We start from the raw sequence: 22,729 nt of genomic DNA on the forward strand, positions 1-22,729 counted from the left end.
GACACTAAAATGTCACTTTGAAATCTCAAACCCTCAATTTAGTGGAAGGATAGTTTGTTTGCTTTCTTTTTTGGACCATTACTAAAAGAGTAAACTCTTCTCTGTTTAGAATTCAATCCAACTTTTCTCTCTCTTTCTTGGGAAAATACACCCTGTTGCGTGTGTATGTTTCTCTCCACTCCCATCTGGTGGGACCCACCAACTGTGAGTCCCACCAGCTTGTGAGAGGGAGGAAGCATACACCCGTAACATGTATACTTCCTCCTCTTTCTTCCTCTTTTTAAAAGGTCTTCTTCACCTTTTTATAAAACAAGTAAAAAATATAATAATCAATAAAGAACAAAGAAGTAAAAAAATAGAGCTCAACTCTTCTTGCCTACAACTTATTGTCCTACTACACCACACTACCTCCTTTCAGACGACTTCAAAACTGTGAGAATGATCGAAAGCTAAAGTCTAAAGACAAGAGCAAATCTTATTTGTCAAGTGTTTTTTTTTGGGGGGGGCTACATTAATTGTCTAAGTGATACCGTATTACAACCACATCACATTCACCTTGGTATGCTCTCATAGGATTTGGATCCAGTGCAATATTTTAGGTATTGCATCAAGTGCAATCACTTTTATTCCTCTCACACAAAATTTTTATTATTCTTATTTTTTAACTTTAACTTTTTAACATTTTTTATTCAATGGTTGAAATTAAAAATTACTTTTTCAACTTTCCATCTCAACCATCCAAAACTATTGCATAAGATAATACACCATTGGTTATACTTTCACTTCTCACCCTCGTAGTTTCTCTCATCTAATTAGAAATATCCACTTCTACTACTGAAGTCATATTATTTTAGTACTATTAAACACATATTGTTCCTTTTTTATTATTATTATTTTTTGGATTACTAATGTAGAGACCCCTAGAGAGAGAGAAAAAAGAAGCTTACTAAATCCCCGCAATGGTGTATATTAATTCATGTGTACATGTGGGATTGCATTTGCACCCATTAATCCAATCTCAGTGGACCAATTAAAAACCGTGCCCACAATACATCGACAAAAGTGCCCATAAAATACTATCATCATACTTTAGTCTTTAAGTGAAACTCTTTTACTTTGTCACCTGTCTGGCAGTGCACGTCAAATAATCGTGTTAAAAATTAATATATCATTTGTTTGTACAATAAGCCTCAAAAGAAAACGATATATATATATATATATATATATATATATATATAGTTAGAGCTCAAAATGGTCCCTAGGCCTACTTAAAATAGTGGTACTAGGTATTTATGACCCAACACAATTAATTTATAAGAGAGTGGGCTTGCTAAGTCAACTATAATGCTCTGTATGATCCAAGTATGAAATCAATGAAGTCGAGACTCTTAATGTGATGAAAAGAAACACAAAACAAGTATAAACTCTTCCTTGGGCTTGTCCGAAAATGCAATGTTCATATATTATTTGCTCAAATCTTGATACAAGTTGATACTATCTTCCCTCTCGTTCAAGTTCTATTGTTCCAACCCCCTTTCTAGAGAGAGCTCCTTCCTAATGCATCTAAACCCTCTACCTGTACGTCCATGTGTAGTAATTGGGATGCTTGTCCAATCAGGAACTTGCTGGAGGTGGTAGAGAGTGTTATGAGCTGTGAAACTACTATTCAGATGTCTTTTCCTCATTAATGCGGCCAGCTAAGTTGTTGCAGTGTATTAAATGTGGAGGTGATGGTTACCTTCCCCAGATATTTCTTCTCTTTTGTACTTGCACAACTCTGATGTCTTTCATGGTGCTCTTTCTTTTGGTGCAGGTGGTCAAATGAGGCAATCCCGAGGTGCATTCGTTCCTCGGGCTCTTCAAGTATGACCTTCTGGGCCTTTGGGCCTCGGCTCAGATCAAGTTCAACCTCCCTCCCCTCCCCACACAATCTTAGTATATATATAGTTAGAGCTCAAATATGGTCCCCAGACTTACTTAAAATAGTGGTACTAGGTATTTCTGGCTCAACACAATTAATTTATAAGAGAGCGGGCTTGCTAAGTTAACTATAATGCTCTGTATGATCCAAGTATGAAATCAATGAAGTCAAGACTCTTAATATGATGAAAAGAAGCACAAAACAAGTATAAACACTTCCCTGGGCTTGTCCGAGGATGCAATGTTCATATATTATTTGCTCTAATCTTGATACAAGTTGATACTCTCTTCCCTCTCGTTCAAGTTCTATTGTTCCAACCCCCTTTCTAGAGGGAGCTCTTTCCTAATGCATCTGAGCCCTCCACATGTACGTTTGTGGGTAGTAATTGGGATGCTTGTCCCATCAGGAACTTGCTAGAGGTGGTAGAGAGTGTTGTGAGCTATGGAACTACTGTTCAGGTGTCTTTTCCTTATTAATGTGGCCAGCTAAGTTGGTGCAGTGTATTAAATGTGAAGGTGATGGTTACCTTCTCCAGATATTTTCTCTCTTCTTTACTTGCATGTCTCTGATGTCTTTCATGGTGCTCTGTCTTTTGGTGCAAGTGGCCAAATGAGGCAATCCCGAGGTGCATTCGTTCCTCAGGCTCTTCGGATGATGGGTCTGTTCATTTTCCATCCTCAAACCTTTGCCCACATGTCAGGTCTGGATTAGTGTGGTCTCTTTGTCTTCCCTCCTCGAACTTTAGTCCACACGTCAGGTACGGATTGGCACACGAATGCGCCTTTGCCAATCCTCGGACTAGGCCTACGAGTTCTAGATTGTGTTCGGATCCTTCCCTCCCCCCCCCCCCCCCACACACACACACACATATATATATATAATCAATTTTTTTAATGGGAGTATCTAATCATATTTGAATTACAAGTAATTTCTTAATCTCACTTGAAGTGAAAGTAAAGAAATTCTATATATAATTTGAGCATTGTTAATCTAAGATTTAACTATTATAAATACTCATTAACGAGATTCTAAAAAAACTAAAGAGAGCTTTGCGCGGTCAAAGCATAGAGCACCATAGAGTAAACACATAATTAAATTTGATTCTTCAAGAACATTTATCACCCAAGGCAAAGAAACATGATTAATTTCTTTTTTTTTAACTCAAAGTAATAAACCAAGATTGTTGTGGGGGGGGGGGGTGTTTGAACTTGATCTGGGCCGAGGCCTAAAGGCCCAGAAGGTCATACTTGAAGAGATGGGCCAAGCCTATCAATGCGGATAGAAGTAAGAGCGTTTGAAGAGTAAAGGGTAACTCCCCAAAACGGTTCCTGTGGAGATCAGAGTTAGCCATCAATATCGAAACTCTTATCTTAGGTAATGAGCATGGGTTGTTCTTTGGACGACAAGAGAAGGACCGCGGGCAACTGATTCCTTTTTTAATCCAAGATGCCACTCCCACTAGATTTGCCTCAAGAAACACCCTAAAAGGATAAGGGTCACAAAGGTAGTCACCTTCGCATTAATAAGGGTTCTCTACCTAATCTCTTCTACGTTAAATGCATATAGGACAACCTGAACAATGCAAACACCTCCAAAAGTCATATTTCATGATGAAAAGGGGGTAGAACCAAGGGGTGATGTGACACGTATCTCAAAAATCCAGCTGTAAATAAGCCAACAGCGAAGATAAAGGAATGAAAAATGCCTATAAAAAGAGAGGAGGTTGCAACAGAAAGGGAGTTGGGAGATATTAAGAGAATACCCTGGAGAAGAATAAGAGAGAAAAAACTGGATAAGCTGAGTAGAGTCACGTTGTATTTTTGCTTTCTTGCTTACTCCCTATTCCTCAAGAAAGCAATTTATGTATCTTAGAATAGTTCATCTTCACTCCTGCTTTCTTAATCAGTTATTTAGGCCTCCCATTGTGGAATTTCTTCCTTATGTTTATGATAAATAACTTGTGCAAGTCAGTTACTTAGACATTTTAGTTCGTTAATGTGTGTTTAAGTTTCTTACCCCCACAAAGATCATGAATTTTTATAGATTAAGCTAGGACAAAGCATGATTCAGCAATTCATCAATGAGCTTATTAAAGTGTCACAACTCACATGTATGAGCTTGACATACCTTTGTTGATCATATGAACGCCTGAGAGGGTGGGTGCGAAGTATAAATTCCCATTTATTTAGGGTGCAGCTTGTGTCCAGTGAAAGTTTTCACTGGACACGGTAGGATTTGGACACGTGTCCAAGAGTGGACATGGGTCTAAATCCTGTCGTGTCCAGTTCACTAGACACAAGCCCTTCCCATTAATTTAACAGTTCCAATCATGAGATGATCTCATCGAAGTTGGATCTCACAATTTCATTTTGTTTAATTGACTTTAAAATGTCGCTTTCAAATCTCAAACCCTCAATTTAGTAGCAGGATACACACACACACACACACACACACACACACACACACACACATATATATATATATATATATATATTTTTTTTTATTGGCACTCTTTTTGGGACCATTACCAAAAGCCTAACATTGTGTTTGGTTGGGGTGAATTTAGGGAGGATGGAAAACATAGGGGGGAAAATGCTGAGGAAAACAATGTTTTCCACTATTTGGCAAACTGAAGAAAAATAGGAAGGAAGGAAAACCCGGGAGATTATTTTCTCTCTCAGGCCCATAAATTTCTTCCTCCCAAATCAGGAGGAAAAGCCTGGAGAGAAAATTCTCTCACAACACTTTTACTATAATGCTATAATGCCCTCTCCCACCTACCCTCATTCATGACCTTCTCACCTACCCCACCTGATGACTCTTGCCCACAAATCCTTATCACTTTTTTTCCTCTTCTCATCTTACCTTCACAGCACACCAAAGTCCAGTGGTCCAGGTTCTTTTTTTTTTTTTTTCAACGTGATCTATTGTTGCTGACCATCTTTTTGCTGGTTACAAAATCTTTTGCCCAATTAAATTTATATGTACACTATTGTAATTTTTACTTTATAATAATATAAATTTATATATATGATGTGGTAAATTTTATATTATCTAATGAGTACAAATAAATCTATTTCTTACATATTATGTAACAAGGGTATAATAATCAATTTATATAAATTACATTTTCCATCCTTCCCTTTTTCTCTCCAACCAAACAAAAGAGTTTTCTACCCTCCCACTTTTCCACCCCTCCAACCAAACACACAAGAGGGAAAACTAAATATTTTTCATCCTCCCACTTTTTCATCCTTCCACAATTTTCCATACCCCCACTTTTCTACTCCTCCAACCAAATGAAGCCTAAACTTTTCTCTCTTTACACATTAGTCAATTAACTTTTCTTTCTCTCTCTCTTCCTCTTTGTAAAAGGACTTCTTCACCTTCTTAATTTTAAACAAGAAAAAAAAAAATTAAAGAATAAAGAAGTAAAAAAAGAGCTCAACTCTCCTTTGCCTACAACCTATTGTCCTACACTACACTACACTACCTCCTTTTAGATGACATCAAAAATGTGAGAATGATTGAAAGCTAAAGACAAGAGCAAATCCTATTTGTCAAGTGCTTTTTTTTTTTTTCGGCTACATTAATTGTCTAAGTGATACTGTATTACACGCGAATCCCATTGTATGCTCATTCAGGAATTTGGATAAAGTTAAAGTTAAAAAGTGAGAGTAGTAAAAAGTTTGTGTGAGATGAATAGAGGTAATTGCACCTAGAGCAATATCCTAACTTTTTCTTACTTTTTTTTTTTTTTTAATTTAATGATTGAGGCTAAAAGTTACTTTTTTTTTTTTTTTTTTTTAATCTCGTCCATTAAGCTATTGCATCAGGTCATAGACTTTTTATTATACTTTCACTTATCACACTCATATTTTACTCTAATCTAATTAGAAAACTCCACTTCTACCGTTGAATTCATATTATTTTACTATTGAAAACATGTTGTTGTTCCTTTTTCTTTTTCTTTTTTTTTTTTTAAATGGAATACAATAAAGTAGAGAACCCTAGGGAGAAAAAAAAAAAAAAAAAAAAAAAAAAAAAAAAAAAGCTTACTAAATCCCCGCAATGACATATATATGTTCACGTGGCCATGTGGAATTGCATTCACACCAATTAATCCAATCTCAGTGTACTAATTAAAAACCGTGCCCACAAAACATAGACAATAGCGCCCATAAAATACTATCATCATTCTTTTGGTCTTTAACAAGTGAAACTCATTTACGTGGCTGGTACTGCACATTAAGGGTATGTTTGGATACCACTTATTGTTGAAAACTGAAAATTAAAAATTGAAAACACTATAACAAAATAATTTTTAAATATGTGAATAGTACCGTGGGACCCATTTTTTGTTAAGTTTTGTTATTCAAAACGTTAGGTTGCTTTAGCGGTTTGTTACCACTCTGTCAATAAGTCTCTATTGTTAAGGGTTAGTTGTTTGATTGAATTAGTCTTACCACGTTATTAGGATCTGTTAAACGTGGGCTATTATTTTTCCTGTTTTCAAGTTTTGCTCTGTAAGGCTATAATATAGCCAAGTTTACTCTTCAATCAAATAACATAGATTTCTCCCAAATTTCCTTATCTTTTTCATAAGTTTTTCTAATTCTTAACATTTGGTATCAGAGCCCCATCACGAGGCCTGGTTAAAATTAGAAGCAGTAGTCTTCTACGTGTGTAGTGATTGAAGTAGGATGATAGAAAGTTCTTTCGTGCAGCCAACAATTCCGAAATTTGATGGGCATTATGATCATTGGGAGATGCCCATGGAAAACTTCTTGCGTTCTAAGGAGTACTAGGTCTTGGTGGAGAGTGGGATTCCTGCAGCAGAAGAAGGTCTCACAGATGCTCTAAGGAAGAACATTGAAGATCAGAAGTTGAAAGATTTGAAAGCAAAGAACTATTTATTTCAAGCAATAGATCGTTCAGTCCTGGAGACAATCCTCGACAAGGATACAACAAAGAACTTATGAGATTCTTTGAAGTAGAAGTATCAAGGTACAACACGAGTAAAGCATGCTCACTTGCAAGCTCTCCGAAAGGAGTTTGAAATTCTTCACATGAAGGCAAGAGAATATGTGAATGAGTATTTTGCTGGGACCCCTACCATAACCAACAAGATAAAAGCAAATGGTGAAGACAAGGGAGATGTTGCTGTAGTTGAAAAGATTTTGAGATCCATGACTCCAAATTTTGATTATGTTGCGTGTTCCATTAAGGAGTCTAAGGATATAGACACCTTAACCATTGATGAGTTGCAAAGCAGCCTACTTGTGCATGAACAACGCATAAGTTCTCCTGAGGAAGAAGAACACACTTTGAAGATTACTCATGGAGATCAATCTGGAGGAAGGGGTCGAGGCTGTGGAAGTTTTAGAGGAAGAGGAAGGGGATGAGGCAGTCAGGTAGACAAAGCTATGACAAGGCCACAGTGGAGTGCTATTACTGTCATAAGCTTGGGCATTTTCAATGGGAATGTCCAAGCAAGGAGAAGGAAGCCAACTATGCTCAGACTCAAGAAGAGATGTTATTGATGTCATATTTTGATATAAATAAGGCCAATGGAGAAGATATGTGATTCCTTGACTTGGGATGTAGCAATCATGTGTGTGGAAAGAAGGAATACTTCTCGGATTTTGATGGAAGTTTCAGAGATTCGATGAAGCTGGGCAACAACTCAAGTATGGTTGTAATGGGAAAGGGCAATGTACGGCTACAAGTTAATGGAAGAGTACAGATTATCACATGAGTATTTTATGTGCCGGAGCTGAAGAACAATTTACTAAGTATTGGGAAATTGCAAGAAAAGGGGCTTAACATTCTGTTTCAAGGTAAAAAGTGTAAAGTGTTTCATCCTGAGAAATGCTTAATAATGGAGATGAAGATGGCTTCGAATCGAATGTTCATACTGCATGCTATATCTCAGCCTATAGCATCTACTTGTTTCAACACAATCACGGAAGATATGGTGCAACTTTGGCATTGTAGATATGGACACTTGAGTTTTAAGGGCTTAAAGACTCTTTAGTAGAAGAAGATGGTGAATGGTTTACCATAGTTTAAGTCTCCCTCAAGGCTATGTAAGGCTTGTTTGGTAGGGAAGCAACAAAGGTTCTCATTTCCAAGGAAAAGCACCTGGAGAGCTTCACAAATTCTTCAATTAGCGCATGCTGATATTTGTGGACCAATCAAGCCCATCTCAAATGGCAAGAAGAGGTACTTGATTACTTTCACTGATGACTTTTGTAGAAAAACATGGGTTTATTTTTTGATGGAGAAATCTCTGTTATTTGATTGAAGAGCAAACTTGGCTATATTATAGCCTTACAGAGAAAAACTTGAAAACAGGAAAAATAACAGCCCACGTTTAACAGATCCTAATAACATGGTAAGACTAATTCAATCAAACAACTAACCCTTAACAATAGGGACTTATTAACAGAGTGGTAACAACCCATTAAAGCAACCTAACATCTAGAATAACAAAACTTAACAATTCCTCCCTTAAACTGAATGCTACAAGCACTCAATTTATATCCATCTCAGAACAAACTCCCAATAGCCCTAGCAGGTTCAAGAAAACATCCAGCCTTGTGGTTATGTGCAAAAGAGAAATGAACAGAAGGTTTACAAGTTAAAGAAGGCACTTTATGGGCTTAAGCAAGCACCACATGCTTGGTACAGCCGTTTAGAGGCCTATTTCATGAAAGAAGGCTTTGAGAAGTGTGACTACGAGCATACTTTGTTCATCAAGACAAGCAAAGAAGGTAAAGTATTAATTGTAAGTCTCTACATTGATGATCTCATTTTTATTGGAAATGATGATTTGATGTTTACAGAGCTTAAAAATTCCACGAAGCATGAGTTTGACATGACAGATCTTGGTAAGATGAGGTATTTCCTTGGTCTTGAAGTCTTGCAAAGATCTGATGGTGTTTTTATCAGTCAAAAGAAATATGCTTTGGAGGTGCTGCAACAGTTTGGAATGGAAAAAAGTAATTCTGTTCATAATCCTATTGTTCCTGGCTTTAAGCTCGTGAAGGATGAAAGTGGAGTTAAGGTGGACAAGACTTACTATAAATAGATTGTGGGTAGTCTCATATATTTGACAACTACTTGACTTGAGATGATGTTTGTGGTAAGTCTTATTAGTAGATATATGGAGAATCCTACTGAGCTTCATTTACAGCCATCAAAAAGGATGCTAAGATATTTGAAAGGAACAACTGGGTTTGGAATTTTCTATAAGAAGGGAGGAGATGATGAACTTGTTGCATACATTGATAGTGATTATGCTGGAGATTTGGAGGACAGAAAGAGTACTTTAGGCTACGTGTTTTTATTGAGTTCAAGAGCAGTATCTTGGTCATCAAGAAAACAACCAGTAGTAAGTCTATCTACCATAGAGGTAGAGTTTATTGCTACAGCTTCGTGTGCATGCCAAGCAGTATGGTTGAAAAGGGTGTTGGGAAAGCTGGGTTAGAATCAAGGCAAGTCAACTATTATTCGTTGTGATAGTAGTTCTGCAATCAAACTCTCAAAGAACTCAGTAATGCATGGTCATAGTAAGCACATAGATGTATGTTTCTATTTTCTTCGAGAGCTCATAAAGGCTGGTACAGTGGAGCTGGTGCATTGTGGGACACGAGAACAGTTGGTTGATATGATGACTAAACCACTCAAGCTGGATGTTTTCTTGAACCTACGAGGGCTATTGGGAGTTTGTTCTGAGATGGATATAAACTGAGTGCTTGTAGCATTCAGTTTAAGGGAGCAATTGTTAAGTTTTGTTATTCTAGACGTTGGGTTGCTTTAGTGGGTTATTACCACTCTGTCAATAAGTCCCTGTTGTTAAGGGTTAGTTGTTTGATTGAATTAGTCTTACCATGTTATTAGGATCTATTAAACGTGGGCTATTATTTTTCCTGTTTTCAAGTTTTGCTCTGTAAGGCTATAATATAGCCAAGTTTGCTCTTCAAACAAATAACAGAGATTTCTCCCAAATTTCCTTATCTTTTTTATAAGTTTTTCTGGTTCTCAACATTTTTTATGAAAGTTTTGTTGAAAAAAGAGGTTTGTGGATCCCGTAAACAGTGCACGGGACCTACTAGAAAAGTAAAAAAAGCCAGTGCACGTTCTTAAAAGAAAAAAAAAAACTCAAAAGAGTTATTATTAGGAGTAGACACTATAAGTTGAAATTCTCAAAAAAAAAAAAATGTAAGTAATCTAAGTATTGTTAATCTTATCCTCACTTTTTTTTTTTTTTTTGAGAAGGTTATCATCACTTGAAGTGCAAGTAAATAAATTCAATATATAATTTAAGTATTGTTAATTTAAGATTTAACTATTATAAATACTCATTAACGAGTATCTAAAATAAATAAATAACAAATTAATTATAATCAGTCATATGTATTGTAAGGACACAAAAATCTGGCGGCCCAAACTCACTTAGAATCGTGAAATTTGCGCTGTCCAATTAGGCCAAAACCAATAGATATTTGTTTAGAGAGTAAGGTAAAGCAAGTTGGGCTTAGCCCGAGGATTCAGACAGAGAAGGAATGAACGAAAACCAAAGATTAAGGGTATAAATGGTTCTTTACAATCTCGCCCGAGGACAATGTTCTTGCACAAGGATGTACACTCTTCTCTCTCTATCACTATCACTATTCTTGTTCTTATCACTCTTTCTTGATTTTTCTGGGAGCTCCCTTCATCTAGAAGTCCTCTTTCTTTATATACTCCTCAGTTAATTGCATCCTAGCCCTCCATCTACAATCCTCCAGACTCTCCTTAGGACACTTGTCCCTTTAAAATTCTGTTGAAGGTGGTAGAAGGAGATGCTTAGCTGTGAATTCTATTGTTCAGGTCACTTCCTCATCAATGTAGTTGATAAAGCTATTGCCAGTCATTTAATGTGGAGGCAGTAGGTGAGCTTTCACTAGAAACTTCATTCAATTACCTTGACTCTCACTGAACACCATCCTCTCCATTTGGCCTTCCAGGAAGTATTTTGTCCCCTCTCTTCCTATCCTTGGGCGAATCCCCTCCTCGGGCTTAGAATGCTTTTATGATGATAGTCACAGTTTGTTATATCCTTCCTCAGCCCTTGGGTACCCACATGTATTGTTTTTCTCCATTATATTCTATTTAAAATTATACTCTGTTATGTCCTTAATTATCATGTTTTTGTTTTTTTTTTTTTTTTTTATTACTTCTACTAATGTAGTAATGTTATACACAAAACTTTTTTTTTTTTTTGGAGAAAAAATGTTATACACAATACTTAATAGTAAAAATGTAACTATCAAATAATAAATCCTAGGTGGTAAATTGTTTTTATTCTAATTTGAAATCACTATTAAAATTACTTTTTTCCCAATTAAAATTACTTTTTGCCCACTTATATTAGTCAATAACAACTTTTCACTTTTTTTTTTAATAAGAACTTTCTCTCTAAAATTTGTTGTGAAAATACTAAGACATATGTGGCCTATGAGGAAAAATTAGTTAAAAGATATGTTTTCGTTTTCAAGAGATATATACTTTTATAAGGATAAGGATATTGTGATGAACATTACTAGTACTATTTAAAGATACTCTACTCCTCACTGTTTGCCATCACTGTTTGCCAGATACTCTACTCCTCACTGTTTGCTGATGGCAAACAGTGGGTAGGTCTAAACAAATAAAGAATGATTAAAATTTTAAAATAAAGTATAATTACTATTTTAAAATAGCTATTACTGAATTTTCTAATCATATTTTATAAATAAAAATTAAAAAAAAAAAGTAAAAGAGAAAAGAGGGTGAGGGATGGGAGGGGTTGTACAAATGTTTTTTTTTTTCTTTCATTTTTATTATTATATCAATAAACTGAAAGACCAACCACAAATTCAAATCAAAATAGAATAGTTTTTTTTAGAAAGAAATAAGTAAATAAGAATCATTTTTTTTGGAGAGAAAAATTAGTTAAGGGATATGCTTTCTGTTTTCAAGAGATATATACTTTAATAATAAGGATATAGATATTGTGAAAAACATTACTGGTACCATTTCAAAGATACTCTACTCCTCACTGTTTGCTGATGGCAAACAGTGAGTAGGCCTAAACAAATAAAGAATAATTACAATTTTTTAAAATTTTTTTTTAGGGGAAGAATAATTACAAATTTAAAATAAAGTATAATTACTATTTTAAAATAGCTATAACTGAGTTTTCTAATCATATTCTCTATAAAAAAAAAAAAAAAAAAGTGTGTGAGGGAGGGGGTGTACAAATGTTTTTCTTTTTCTTTTTCCTTTCATTTTTATTATATCAATAAACTGAAAGACCAACCACAAATTCAAATCAAATTAAAATAATTTTTTTTAGAAAGAAATAAATAAATAAGAATTATTTTTTTTGAGAGAAAAATAAATTAGAATTAGAATTAGAATTTTTAAGTTTTAACTTTTAACGGGTCAATTGCTTGATGTTTCCACGCCGAACCGGACGTTCGTATCACGCATATGAGGGCCCTTTTTTTCTTTTTTTTTCCCTGCGATTTTGTGTTACAACGCCGACTCTCATTAAAACCTATAAAACCCTATAGAGAGAGTCCAACGCTGCCAAGGAAAACCCTTTTTTGCCTTTTGGTGTTCTTTCTTCTTGCTGAAGGACTCTAAAGGCTTTTTACAATGTAGAGAGCCCTAGAGAGAGTGAGAGTCTCATCCCTGCCAATGATACCTTAGAGAGAGTGAGACTCTTATCCCTGCAACTGAAATCTTTCTTTTAGTTTTTGATCTTTCTTGTGGCTCAAGGAATCAAAGAAAGACTTTTTACAATGGAGAAAACTGTTTCTGGGATTTGCCATTCTCCATCGGACGTTCTTGTTGATGAACCCGAATTAGGCTCCCAGGCTGTTTTGGATTGGTATATGTTTGGTGAAGCAGACGGTAACAACTGTTACAGGAGTACTTACAAGAAGTCAGATGTGAAAGAAAAGGCAAAGAAGCATCTTCTGGCAATGGGTTGGAAGTTTTGGTATGGTCAGAAAGGATCAAGGCGTGAGTTACGGTATACTTCACCCAATGGCAAGTGTTTTTACTCGCTTCGAATGGCATGTAAAGGCTATATTGATCAACAAGGAGGAGTTTCTCAGAGTACTATAGTTGGGTCAAAGAAGACTGACCAGTGTGTTTCTTCTAATTCTCTTGCCACAACTGATGGTCTTGCTTCTACTTCTTGCCAAATGGTTGTTTCTGATTCTCTGTCAAAAACTGAGACTATTACTTCTGGTACTGTTTGTGAAACGGTTGTTGATTCTAATTCTCCTTCCACAATTGAGACTCTTGCTTCTAGTTCTTCTTGCCAAAGGGTTGTTTCTGATCCTCTCTCAATAACTGACACTGTTGCTTGTGATTCGGTTTGTGGAAAGGATGCTTCTGATAGTTGTAAACCTGTGCAATCTATTAATGTGGGTGGTGAAGTTCAGGGTGAGTTTGCGACCGGCAACCACAAAAGGAAAAGGGTTGCTTCTTTTTGTAAACCTATGAAACTTATTCGTGTGGGTGACGATATAGCCGCCAGCAACCACAAAAGAAAAGGGGGAAAGGTATTGGCAGATTTGGGGAGAAAAAGAGATCATTCAAGAGTTGCTAAGTTGAGCCGTGTGACCAAAACAAACAGAATAGTAAGGAATGCAGTAATTCCCAATTCCTCAAACCGCAATCCTCGAACAGTGTTATCTTGGTTTATAGACAACAATGTGGTGTTGCCTAGGGCAAGAGTATATTACCGTGGTAAAAATGGTGGTCCTCCATTGAAACAGGGGTACATTACTCGTGATGGGATTGAGTGTGATTGTTGCTCTAATTTGTTTCAACTCACTGCTTTTGAAGCTCATGCTGGTAGTACAAATCACAGACCGGCTGCCAATATTCTACTAGAAGATGGGAGGTCTCTTATGGATTGCCAAAATCATGCCAAAAATAGTAATGAGGACAAATGCCTCACAACAAATTTACAAGCGAATGATGATATATGCTCTGTTTGCCACTATGGGGGTGACTTAATACTATGTGATCAGTGTCCATCCTCATTCCACAAGGATTGCCTTGGTTTGCAGGATGTTCCAAGTGGTGATTGGTTTTGCCCTTCATGTTGTTGTGGAATTTGTAGTCACGGAAAATTTCAAGAAGAAAATGGAAATCCCATGGATAATTGTTCCATGACTTGCAAGCAATGCATGCATAAATTTCACATTGGGTGCCTAAGGAGTAAAGGGGTGGTGAACTTGGAAAGTTATGATAAAGATCATTGGTTTTGTGGCAGAAAGTGTGAAGACATATTTTTAGGCCTCGGCAAGCTTTTAGGAAAACCAATTCCAGTGGGTGTTGATAATTTGACTTGGACACTATTTAAGTCTAATTCTGAAAGTGATGCTCCTGATATTGAGGCCTCGACAGAGACCTACGGCAAGCTCAGTGTTGCCCTAAGTGTGATGCGTGAGTGTTTTGATCCTGTCAAAGACCCTCTTACCAACAGAGACCTTGTTGAAGATTTAATTTTCAGTAGAGGGTCAGAGCTTAAACGAATGAACTTCAGAGGATTCTACACAGTGCTATTAGAGAGAAATGAAGAACTAATAACTGTGGCTACTGTAAGGATTCATGGAGAGAAGGTGGCAGAAGTACCTCTTGTTGGCACCAGGTATCAATATCGCAGGTGTGGAATGTGCCAAACTCTGATGAATGAGCTTGAAAAGCAGCTAATGGTTCTTGGAGTGGAGAAGCTAATTTTGCCAGCTGCTCAGGGTGTGCTGAAGACATGGACAACTTCATTTAGGTTCTCAGAGATGACAGATTTTGAGAGATCACAGTTACTTGATTATACTTTCCTGGATTTCCAAGATACCATCATGTGTCAGAAATTCTTAATGAAGAACCCTGGAGCAGAAATTGTGGACCAAGGACTTGTCGATAGTGCTGCGAGCCATGGCAAATCCAATTCAGAGTGTTTGGTTGAAGAAGCCAATTTTCAGAAGGCGAGCAGTTGCAACAGCAGAGATTATTCCAAGTTCTATAAGAGGAGGAAGATATCAGCCTGTGAGAGCCAAAGCATTGGTTATTCAATTGATACAGGAGAAGAAAGATTTGAGCCTTTGAGACCCGAGTTCCATTCAATGACGCATTCAGTAGATATCTTGAGCCCGTATTTAATATTGTTCTAGCAGCTTGAATATATTTTAATGAGCTATGTAAATTTTTTTTTACCTCAATGAATGAGAAAGACTTAGAGAACTCAGCCAAAAAAAGAAAAAAAAGAGAGATACTTAGAGAATTTGATGTCCACTTATCACTCCCTTTTACATTTTGTTTGTCCACCTTAGATAATAAATTTTTAAGGCGTCATCATTTAATACTTTTGGCTATCAAATAAAAAAGTTTAAGTTTTCAATATTACTTTATTTAATTTAAACTCATACAAAGAAAAAGGACAATCATTAACTTTTTCAATAAAGTAAATGGCATATTAGTAAAGCTAAGCTAGAAAATTGTATTCTAAAATGGAAAAGAAGACCATCACAATAAGTCTACCGTTTACTATAAAAAAGACAACCAAAATGAAATGGAACTTGGAAGTACATACCTATTAGTTGGGTAAAATTAATAAATCAATCGCTTATTTTGCTGAAATTAGAAACTTTTTATTGAAAGTATATAGAAAAAAAAGGCTAAAAGTTGATTTTTGGAGCAATAGGACCCACTTGCTGAAATTAGAAACTTTTTATCGAAAGTATATAGAAAAAAAAAGGCTAAAAGTTAATTTTTGGAGCAATAAGACCCACTTAACGGAGCAAAAGGCCCACTTTAAGAGCAAAAATAAGCTAACTTTTTCTCAAATTCCAAACGCAACCTAAAATGATATCTTTTGAGATCAGGCACCTGAAATTAACATTCAACGGCAGGTTTTTTTTTTTTCAAAGTGATACCCAATCTTTTCAATTAAAACATCAAGGTAATATTGGATTTCAGTGCTTGGTTGACAAGTCCTGGAATTGTATGATAGAATAGAAGCTAGAGCCCATTACTGCAACCTATCCCCAAAAGGCTGTTAGTTGCAAACATAAAATGCAGGTCCAGGATGGACACCCAGCAAAATTAGAAAATAGGGGATCAACAGCCTCTAATAGACAAAATTCATCAAAAAAAAAAAAAAATCAAAAATTCATTATAAAATCAGCACAGAAATCTATGTTACAACAGTGGCAAATCATACTGATAAACCAAAAAACTTATGATAACAAAAGATAATATGAAAATTAACAATTTGAGCATATACACATGGAACAGACAACAGTGGCTCTTAAGAGGTCATGCTAATATTAGACAGAGAGATTCAAAAAGTCAAGATCAAAAGCCAGAAATGCATCAGCTGCAAATGTCAATCACTCCAGTTATCCCGATCCTGAGCAGGTCCTTCATCCTGCATGTCCATTCAATCCACATGAGATACCAGGCACATGCCTATTATGGTTACATCACATATGCAAGATAAATTCAATAAAGGAGTGAATATATGAATTAAGGGTATACCATTTCATCAGCAATCAACCTGGATGGTGACCATACAAGAATTTGTTTATCATTTCCACCTGTGTATAATTCCTGCAAAATTGGACAAATCAGTCAAACACTTATTGCAGATTATATTAGGCAGAAAAATATCAACCTTCCATGTAAAATGTTGTGTGACGGTTAATTTTATTTCTACAAGATCCATGGCATAAGAATTGATATTTTTCCTTGTAGCTTCTCCATTCTCCAGCTGGAAGTTTTACTCTCTCTCTCTCTCTCTCTCTCTCTCTCTCTAAGTAAAATTTTACAAGATTGCATTATTACCTGAAACAAAAGTTTTATCCAATTTCACCTTTTTGCCTTTTCCACTTCTAGAAACTCTGAAAATAATTTGGTAGGGCCTGACTTTTACATGCCTTAGTATAACTATAGCTTAATTTATGGGAGAAGCAATATATAACTCAAGGCAGATAACACAATGAACACAGGTTAGCAAGGCACTAATAACAAGAACCTAAGAAGAGGATCATGATTGTACCTGTTCCTGTGAACTAAACCAGCACGAGTTCACATATTCATAGTGTCCACGAAATGTCTGGGATGTATTGCCTGACCATACATCAAATGCCTGTAAAATCAATTAGAACTTCAGGTTTGCATAAAACTGCACTAATATCTTCCATTCAAATTAAGTAAAACAGATTAAAACCTATATAGAGGATGATTACTTTCACAGCTGTCATGCATGGAACAAAAACAAGGTCAGAATCCTGAGATGTCGCCAACTGTATTGGCTTGCCTGCTTGTAGGCGCACAGTTTCAAAGTTCACAAGTGTATTGCAACCAGATTCAACATCCCACAACCTTAATCTTGAGTCAGAACCTGAAATCCAAATGCACGGAGAGAGATTACAATTCCATTTCAGTGTGGTTGGTTTGAGATATATACTAAATAAGAAGGGGTCAGTTATAAAGATAAAGAAATGTTTAGCAGAGGAAACAAGAAGCCTTGATTAGTTTCCTCAATGATGACACTGACAATGAAGAAAAAGAGACTAAGCTCAGAGCCTCAGACAGGTCCATTTTGTATGGCAATAAAATACATATTAAGGGAAACTATTCTTACTTATCCAAAAAGGAAAAAAAAGGGATCAGAGAAACTGCTGAAGTTGAATAACAATAAGAACTGCTTTGGATTCTCATCACAAACCCATTATACAAGTATCTTTTTACTGTTAATGATGATTTTTCAAGAAAATGGATGCAACTCTTGCTCACAGATTCACAGTAAGCACATTTTTTATCTACCCAATAAACAAAAAGCAAATAATATTTCTATCAATATTCATAAAAAAATATATAGTTTATTCCTTTCAAAATGAAACATATATATATATATATGTCTAATAACTTTTTACTCGATTCATATATTGAAAATCTCACCATTAGATTATGTCTATATGTTTTTAACATGCACGTCAAATTTCATGTCAATCAGATTTTATTTACAGTTCAATTTGTAACCTCATCTTTTATGCATAATTTTAAATTACAAAAACTTGAAATTTAAACATTTGATTGATGACATAACTATTGATTTTTGATCATCTTGAAATTTTGCAAGCAAAAATGATATTAGAAGAAAATATAATTCAACGGTGAATTTGTCAAAATTTGTATCCAATGAAAAAATATTGAGTGGTGTAATATTATTTAAAGTTACATTAGGTGTAACTTGAATCTAGCCCTATATACATATATATTGCTAATTGATAAAAAGCTGGGGAAGGGGTGAGCTGAGGTGTCCATCATTCTGAGGTTTGCAGAAACTGGTATGGGACAACAAACTAACAGGCAACAACAACAGCATACTAATGATTTATCCTAGTTATTATAATTATAAAAAATAAAAAATAAATAAAAAGGATCTCCACACAGAGCATGCATGCAATTAACTCTGTAATCAATTTTTATACCTTCAACGTGCTTTGCTTCTCTCTCTCTCTCTCTCTCTCTCTCTCTCTCTCTCTCTCTTTATATATATATATATATATATAGATGGGGAAAAAAAATCAACCTGCAGCTTCTGGATCTAGAAGATGCATGCTGTCTTTGGTTACGTATGACCTTGTAATTGAAAACAGGCTTCTTGATTTAGACCCAGGGAATATCATCCATAAAAATATCTGAAAATTGACAGCCAAATAGATCTCTTAGGTGCAACACCAGATACAGCGCACGCTTTAGAGTAAATTTTTTGACTGTCTGCATGCTTTGTGCGTGAGTGGATGGGCAGATTAGGTGTGTTTGTAAACACACACTGACACTGACATATGCATGCAGTTTTGACCATGCTGCATGGTTGCATCTCCACAAGCTTTAATCAACTACCACAAAAACTATCCTGGACAACTTATAAGGACTCTTCATATTAAGCATATTTTACGCATGAACACTTGGTACAAAGGTTGCTTAAACAAATCTACCTGCACTTAGAAGATACATGCCATCTTCGGTTGCTTTTAACCCTGTAACAGCACCATAATGAGCAGTGGCACGATCCAGACTAGACAACATCCCTGGATGCAATCTCTGTCTCAAAGATCCTTTAGCTGGCATTCTACCAACGGGTGACTGTTTTGTACCATTCCCATTAGCAAGCTTCCTTTGCTGTGCCCGCGGTTTTGCATTCAAATTTTGGCCAGATGATAGGGACTTAGATGTTAAAGCCTGAATGATATTATAAAATAATATGAGTTATAGCTTATTAAGCAGCTTTTGATTTAATAAGATTATTGCAATTCAAGGCCACAACATGCACGATTATTCACGTATTACACCCATTGATCCAATTCCAGTTATGAAGAATAACTGTAAATATGTAAACCAATAAAATAAACAAACGACTATGCCTGCATACCAGCAATGCAAGAAAGAAAATCTGATATCCGCATTTTTGGCTCTCTCTATACTCTGTAGTTACCCCCCATCCCACTTTTCTTCTGTGTTCATATCACATTTTAGTTAGAACATAAGCCTATTTGAAGCCTCAGATCAATTTCATCGCCAACAGGGATATAGCTGTGTGCTCTTGTAACTAGTTCCACATATCAGAACTGATTAAAAAGGCAAGGGATAGAAAAATGGAAAGCTATAAAATTATCAAGCAGCATTGAGTTGTTGTGCTGCCCTTGGCACATCTAAGTTAACCTAATGATAAGCATATAAGAAATTTTGTTCACTCTTTGGGAGACGGGTTTTGATAAATAAAGTTATTCACAACTATTTCATTATGACACACACACACACATGTGATTTACAACTATACATATATAAATACATAATTTATTCAAAAAATATTTCCCTATATCGTCTTAAAAAGGGTTTGAAGAAAGCACATCATAAGATTCAATAAAGTGGACAAAAAATACAAAATGAATATATTATAAACTTTAGGTGATAATTGGAAACACAGATATGATGAAACTAAAATGTAAATTTTAAAGTGGACAAGAGTTTGCAAAGAAAGAATAATAAAGCAAGGATTTTTGTTAGAAGAGAAAAGACATCAAGAAAACCTTATTAGTGGCAGAGTGTTCAGGGATAGTTGGGCGTCTCCCAAGCTGAGAATGAGACTGGTCTAAAACAAGAAAACATCCAGCACGTCTGATGTCCCAAAACCGTATTGCACCATCACATCCTCCAGTAACCAAAACCCACTCACTAGAAGTTGACCACTCCACCGTCATCACCCCGTCTACCATAAAAAATGCTATATTATACTTAAATGCAAGGCAGCTTTCTTCTATGTTATAACTGGAAGCCAAATACAGAATAATACAATTGTAACAGATTATACAACAAATGTATTCCCATAAAAGTAAATATATTTTCTAAATAGAATATTAACAACAGTGAACTCAAGCTACAGGACAGGAGTCTAATCCTAAGGGAAAATATCATATAAAACGGCAGCAAAATTTGCACTGCAGTAGAATAAGAAAAATTGTACATAAGATATAGCAATTACTCTTTTTTTTTGGTGGGCAGGCACAATGTAACCCTCCACGTTCTAATTTTCAGGAGTGCATGCAACCTAAAAGTTAAGTTTAATGGACTGAGAGATGTTTCTTGTGCATATGGACCTCTCTTGACAAGTGGCATTCTATGTCCCATTTAAGAGTCAATTATCTATGCTATCTGTATCTCTGCCACCCTACTAGCCCAATGTTGTTCTAGGAAGAGGTCAGCACTTGTCCAATGTGAATATTGTCAGATTCATTCTACACATGCTCACAATTTAAGGAACTTTGTGTTTTGTTTGTTTGGTGTCTCTTGGGTGCTGCCCAAGTATGCGTCAGAGCTGTTGGCGTGTTGGAAAGGGGTTTTGGTCATCACCAGGCAGTGGTTATAATGGGAGAGGGGGGGGGGGGTTGTGGAAGGGCATTCCTCCGTGCTAGTTGTGGACTATTTGGAGTGAGAGGAATTTTCAAACGTTTTGAGGGGGAACAACATTCTCTATTGGATCTAAAACAGTTTTTAGTGCTCTCCTTCTATGAATGGATGGCTGGGATGAATGGTCTTTCGGTTTCCTCATATGAGGAATTTTTAGATTAATGTACTTTTTGTTAAATTCGTAGTCTCCCTCAGTACACTTCCTGTGTACATGGGGAGCATCCTGTAACTTTGGTTGTTCTTAATAAATTTCTTATTACCTATCAAAAAAGAAAATGCAATATGCCTGAAGTGACAGGTATTTGCAAACGAGAACCTCATGGAACATACATATGAACCATTGACATACCACGGTGACCAGATAGTGTATGAGAGAATGCCCCTGAAGCGATATCACAAAGCCGAACTTGAACATCTTCAGTTCCAGCAGCAATTAGCATGTGAGTTGTTGCCAATGAGGACATGGCAGTTCTATAAACCTTTCCAGGCATTTTAAAATTCATCACCACCTATAAAATAACATAAAGGAATTATATAAATCAAAACAGAGTTCATGAACCAAGCATCAAACATGCGTGCAGGACCAAAGAGCATAAGACGAAAGATCAAGGAGGATGCCTACCTGTGTGGTATTTGTATCCCAGACATTTATGTGATGATCATGCGAACCTGTGATGAATAGGCCAGTGTCAACAGGATACCATATGGCCGAGGATATGGCATATTTATGCCCGTGTTCATGTTGCTTGTCAACAACAAATAGGCACTTGTGCTTTGCTATGAGACCCCCAGCCTCGTAATCCGTGGCCCGTTGAACATCATAAACAGCTGCTGAAGCATCTGCCGCTCCAGATAACAAATATCGTCCCTCTGTCAAATCAACCTGAATTCATCATTAAAACACGTGGGCCTCTAAAGCTCCTTCAGAAGAAAGAAAAAAAGGCTTTTTTTGTTGTTGCAAAAAATATGTTATCTATTGTTGAGCTAAAATTCTAATATCTATAAACTTTGCTTGAGTGCTCCAATGTTTTTGGCAATGCTTCCTTCCCTTGTTCTATAGATTTTATTGACCATATTTGATTGTAATTCTTTAGATATACTCAACATGTGTGACTATCTTATCCGATAACCAATCCAACACATAATCTAGGGTTCCGCAAGTACTCTCTACTCCTCCTTAATTTTTCCATCCCCAATCACTACAACAACGACGAGCACAACTCTAATAACATCAACATTCAATTGATTCCTTGTAATAAAATTCCGATTTTCCGTGTGCAATTGACACAACGAGTTGAACTAGTTTGATTAAAATCACAACCGGAACTACATATTCTATACTCGTCCTCAAAAAGCTAAGGTATCACATATTATCTGACGAAATAATTCGTGAAATCAATTTCCTCTAAACATGAAATTATCATCCTAACTCAAATTTGATTTGAATTTATAGAATAATAGTTGTAGTAGTAGTGGTGGTGGTGGTGGTACCTGAAGAGAGTTGATGGAGGCTCGGTGAGGAGAGACGATATCTTTGTGATTAGAAATTTGGAGAGTGCGAATTCGATTGGACTTAATGCGAGTAGTGAAGGATTTTGGGCGAAGTATGCCCCTTTCTCTGTCTCCGATCTCCTTCCACATTCTCCAAGCATCCTTCTTCTTCTTCTTCACTCTTTTTTTTTTCTTCTATACAATTTTTCTCTTTTTCTTTTTTTTTCTATTCTAATTCTCTTTTCTCTCTTCTTTTGAAAATTCAACGTTTCTTACCTGTTAGTATCTGAT

The 22,729-nt window shown here is 36.0% G+C and overlaps 1 protein-coding gene across 2 annotated transcripts; it reads right to left on the minus strand.

Annotated features, from left to right (window-relative positions):
- Nucleotides 1-16,123: 16,123 nt before the first annotated feature.
- LOC115971927 (WD repeat-containing protein ATCSA-1) lies at nt 16,124-22,729 on the minus strand. Of its 2 annotated transcripts, XM_031092032.1 has the most exons (9): nt 22,439-22,725; nt 21,570-21,830; nt 21,297-21,456; nt 20,071-20,249; nt 18,979-19,222; nt 17,221-17,375; nt 17,031-17,120; nt 16,511-16,582; nt 16,124-16,400 (listed from the first exon to the last, which is right to left on the minus strand). In XM_031092032.1, the coding sequence occupies exons 1-9, from the start codon at nt 22,586-22,588 to the stop codon at nt 16,359-16,361; spliced, it is 1,353 nt and encodes a 450-aa protein (XP_030947892.1). In that variant the 5' UTR covers nt 22,589-22,725; the 3' UTR covers nt 16,124-16,358. The 2 variants fall into 2 exon arrangements, with proteins under 2 accessions (XP_030947892.1, XP_030947893.1); XM_031092033.1 differs by lacking the exons at nt 16,124-16,400; nt 16,511-16,582 and having other exon boundaries at nt 17,030-17,120; nt 17,202-17,375; nt 22,439-22,729.

The sequence above is a fragment of the Quercus lobata genome, chromosome 12 (assembly GCF_001633185.2).
Source record: "Quercus lobata isolate SW786 chromosome 12, ValleyOak3.0 Primary Assembly, whole genome shotgun sequence".
NCBI lineage: Eukaryota > Viridiplantae > Streptophyta > Magnoliopsida > Fagales > Fagaceae > Quercus > Quercus lobata.

Bases quoted from the DNA above. Each gene is read 5' to 3' on its own strand.
- LOC115971927 (XM_031092032.1), bottom strand. From the start codon at position 22,588: ATGTGGAAGGAGATCGGAGACAGAGAAAGGGGCATACTTCGCCCAAAA. The intron at 17,376-18,978 runs GTAGATTTGTTT...TTTGGATTTCAG, and splicing joins CATGTATCTTCTAAGTGCAG to GTTCTGACTCAAGATTAAGG. The intron at 16,401-16,510 runs GTATACCCTTAA...ATGGACATGCAG, and splicing joins GGTTGATTGCTGATGAAATG to GATGAAGGACCTGCTCAGGA.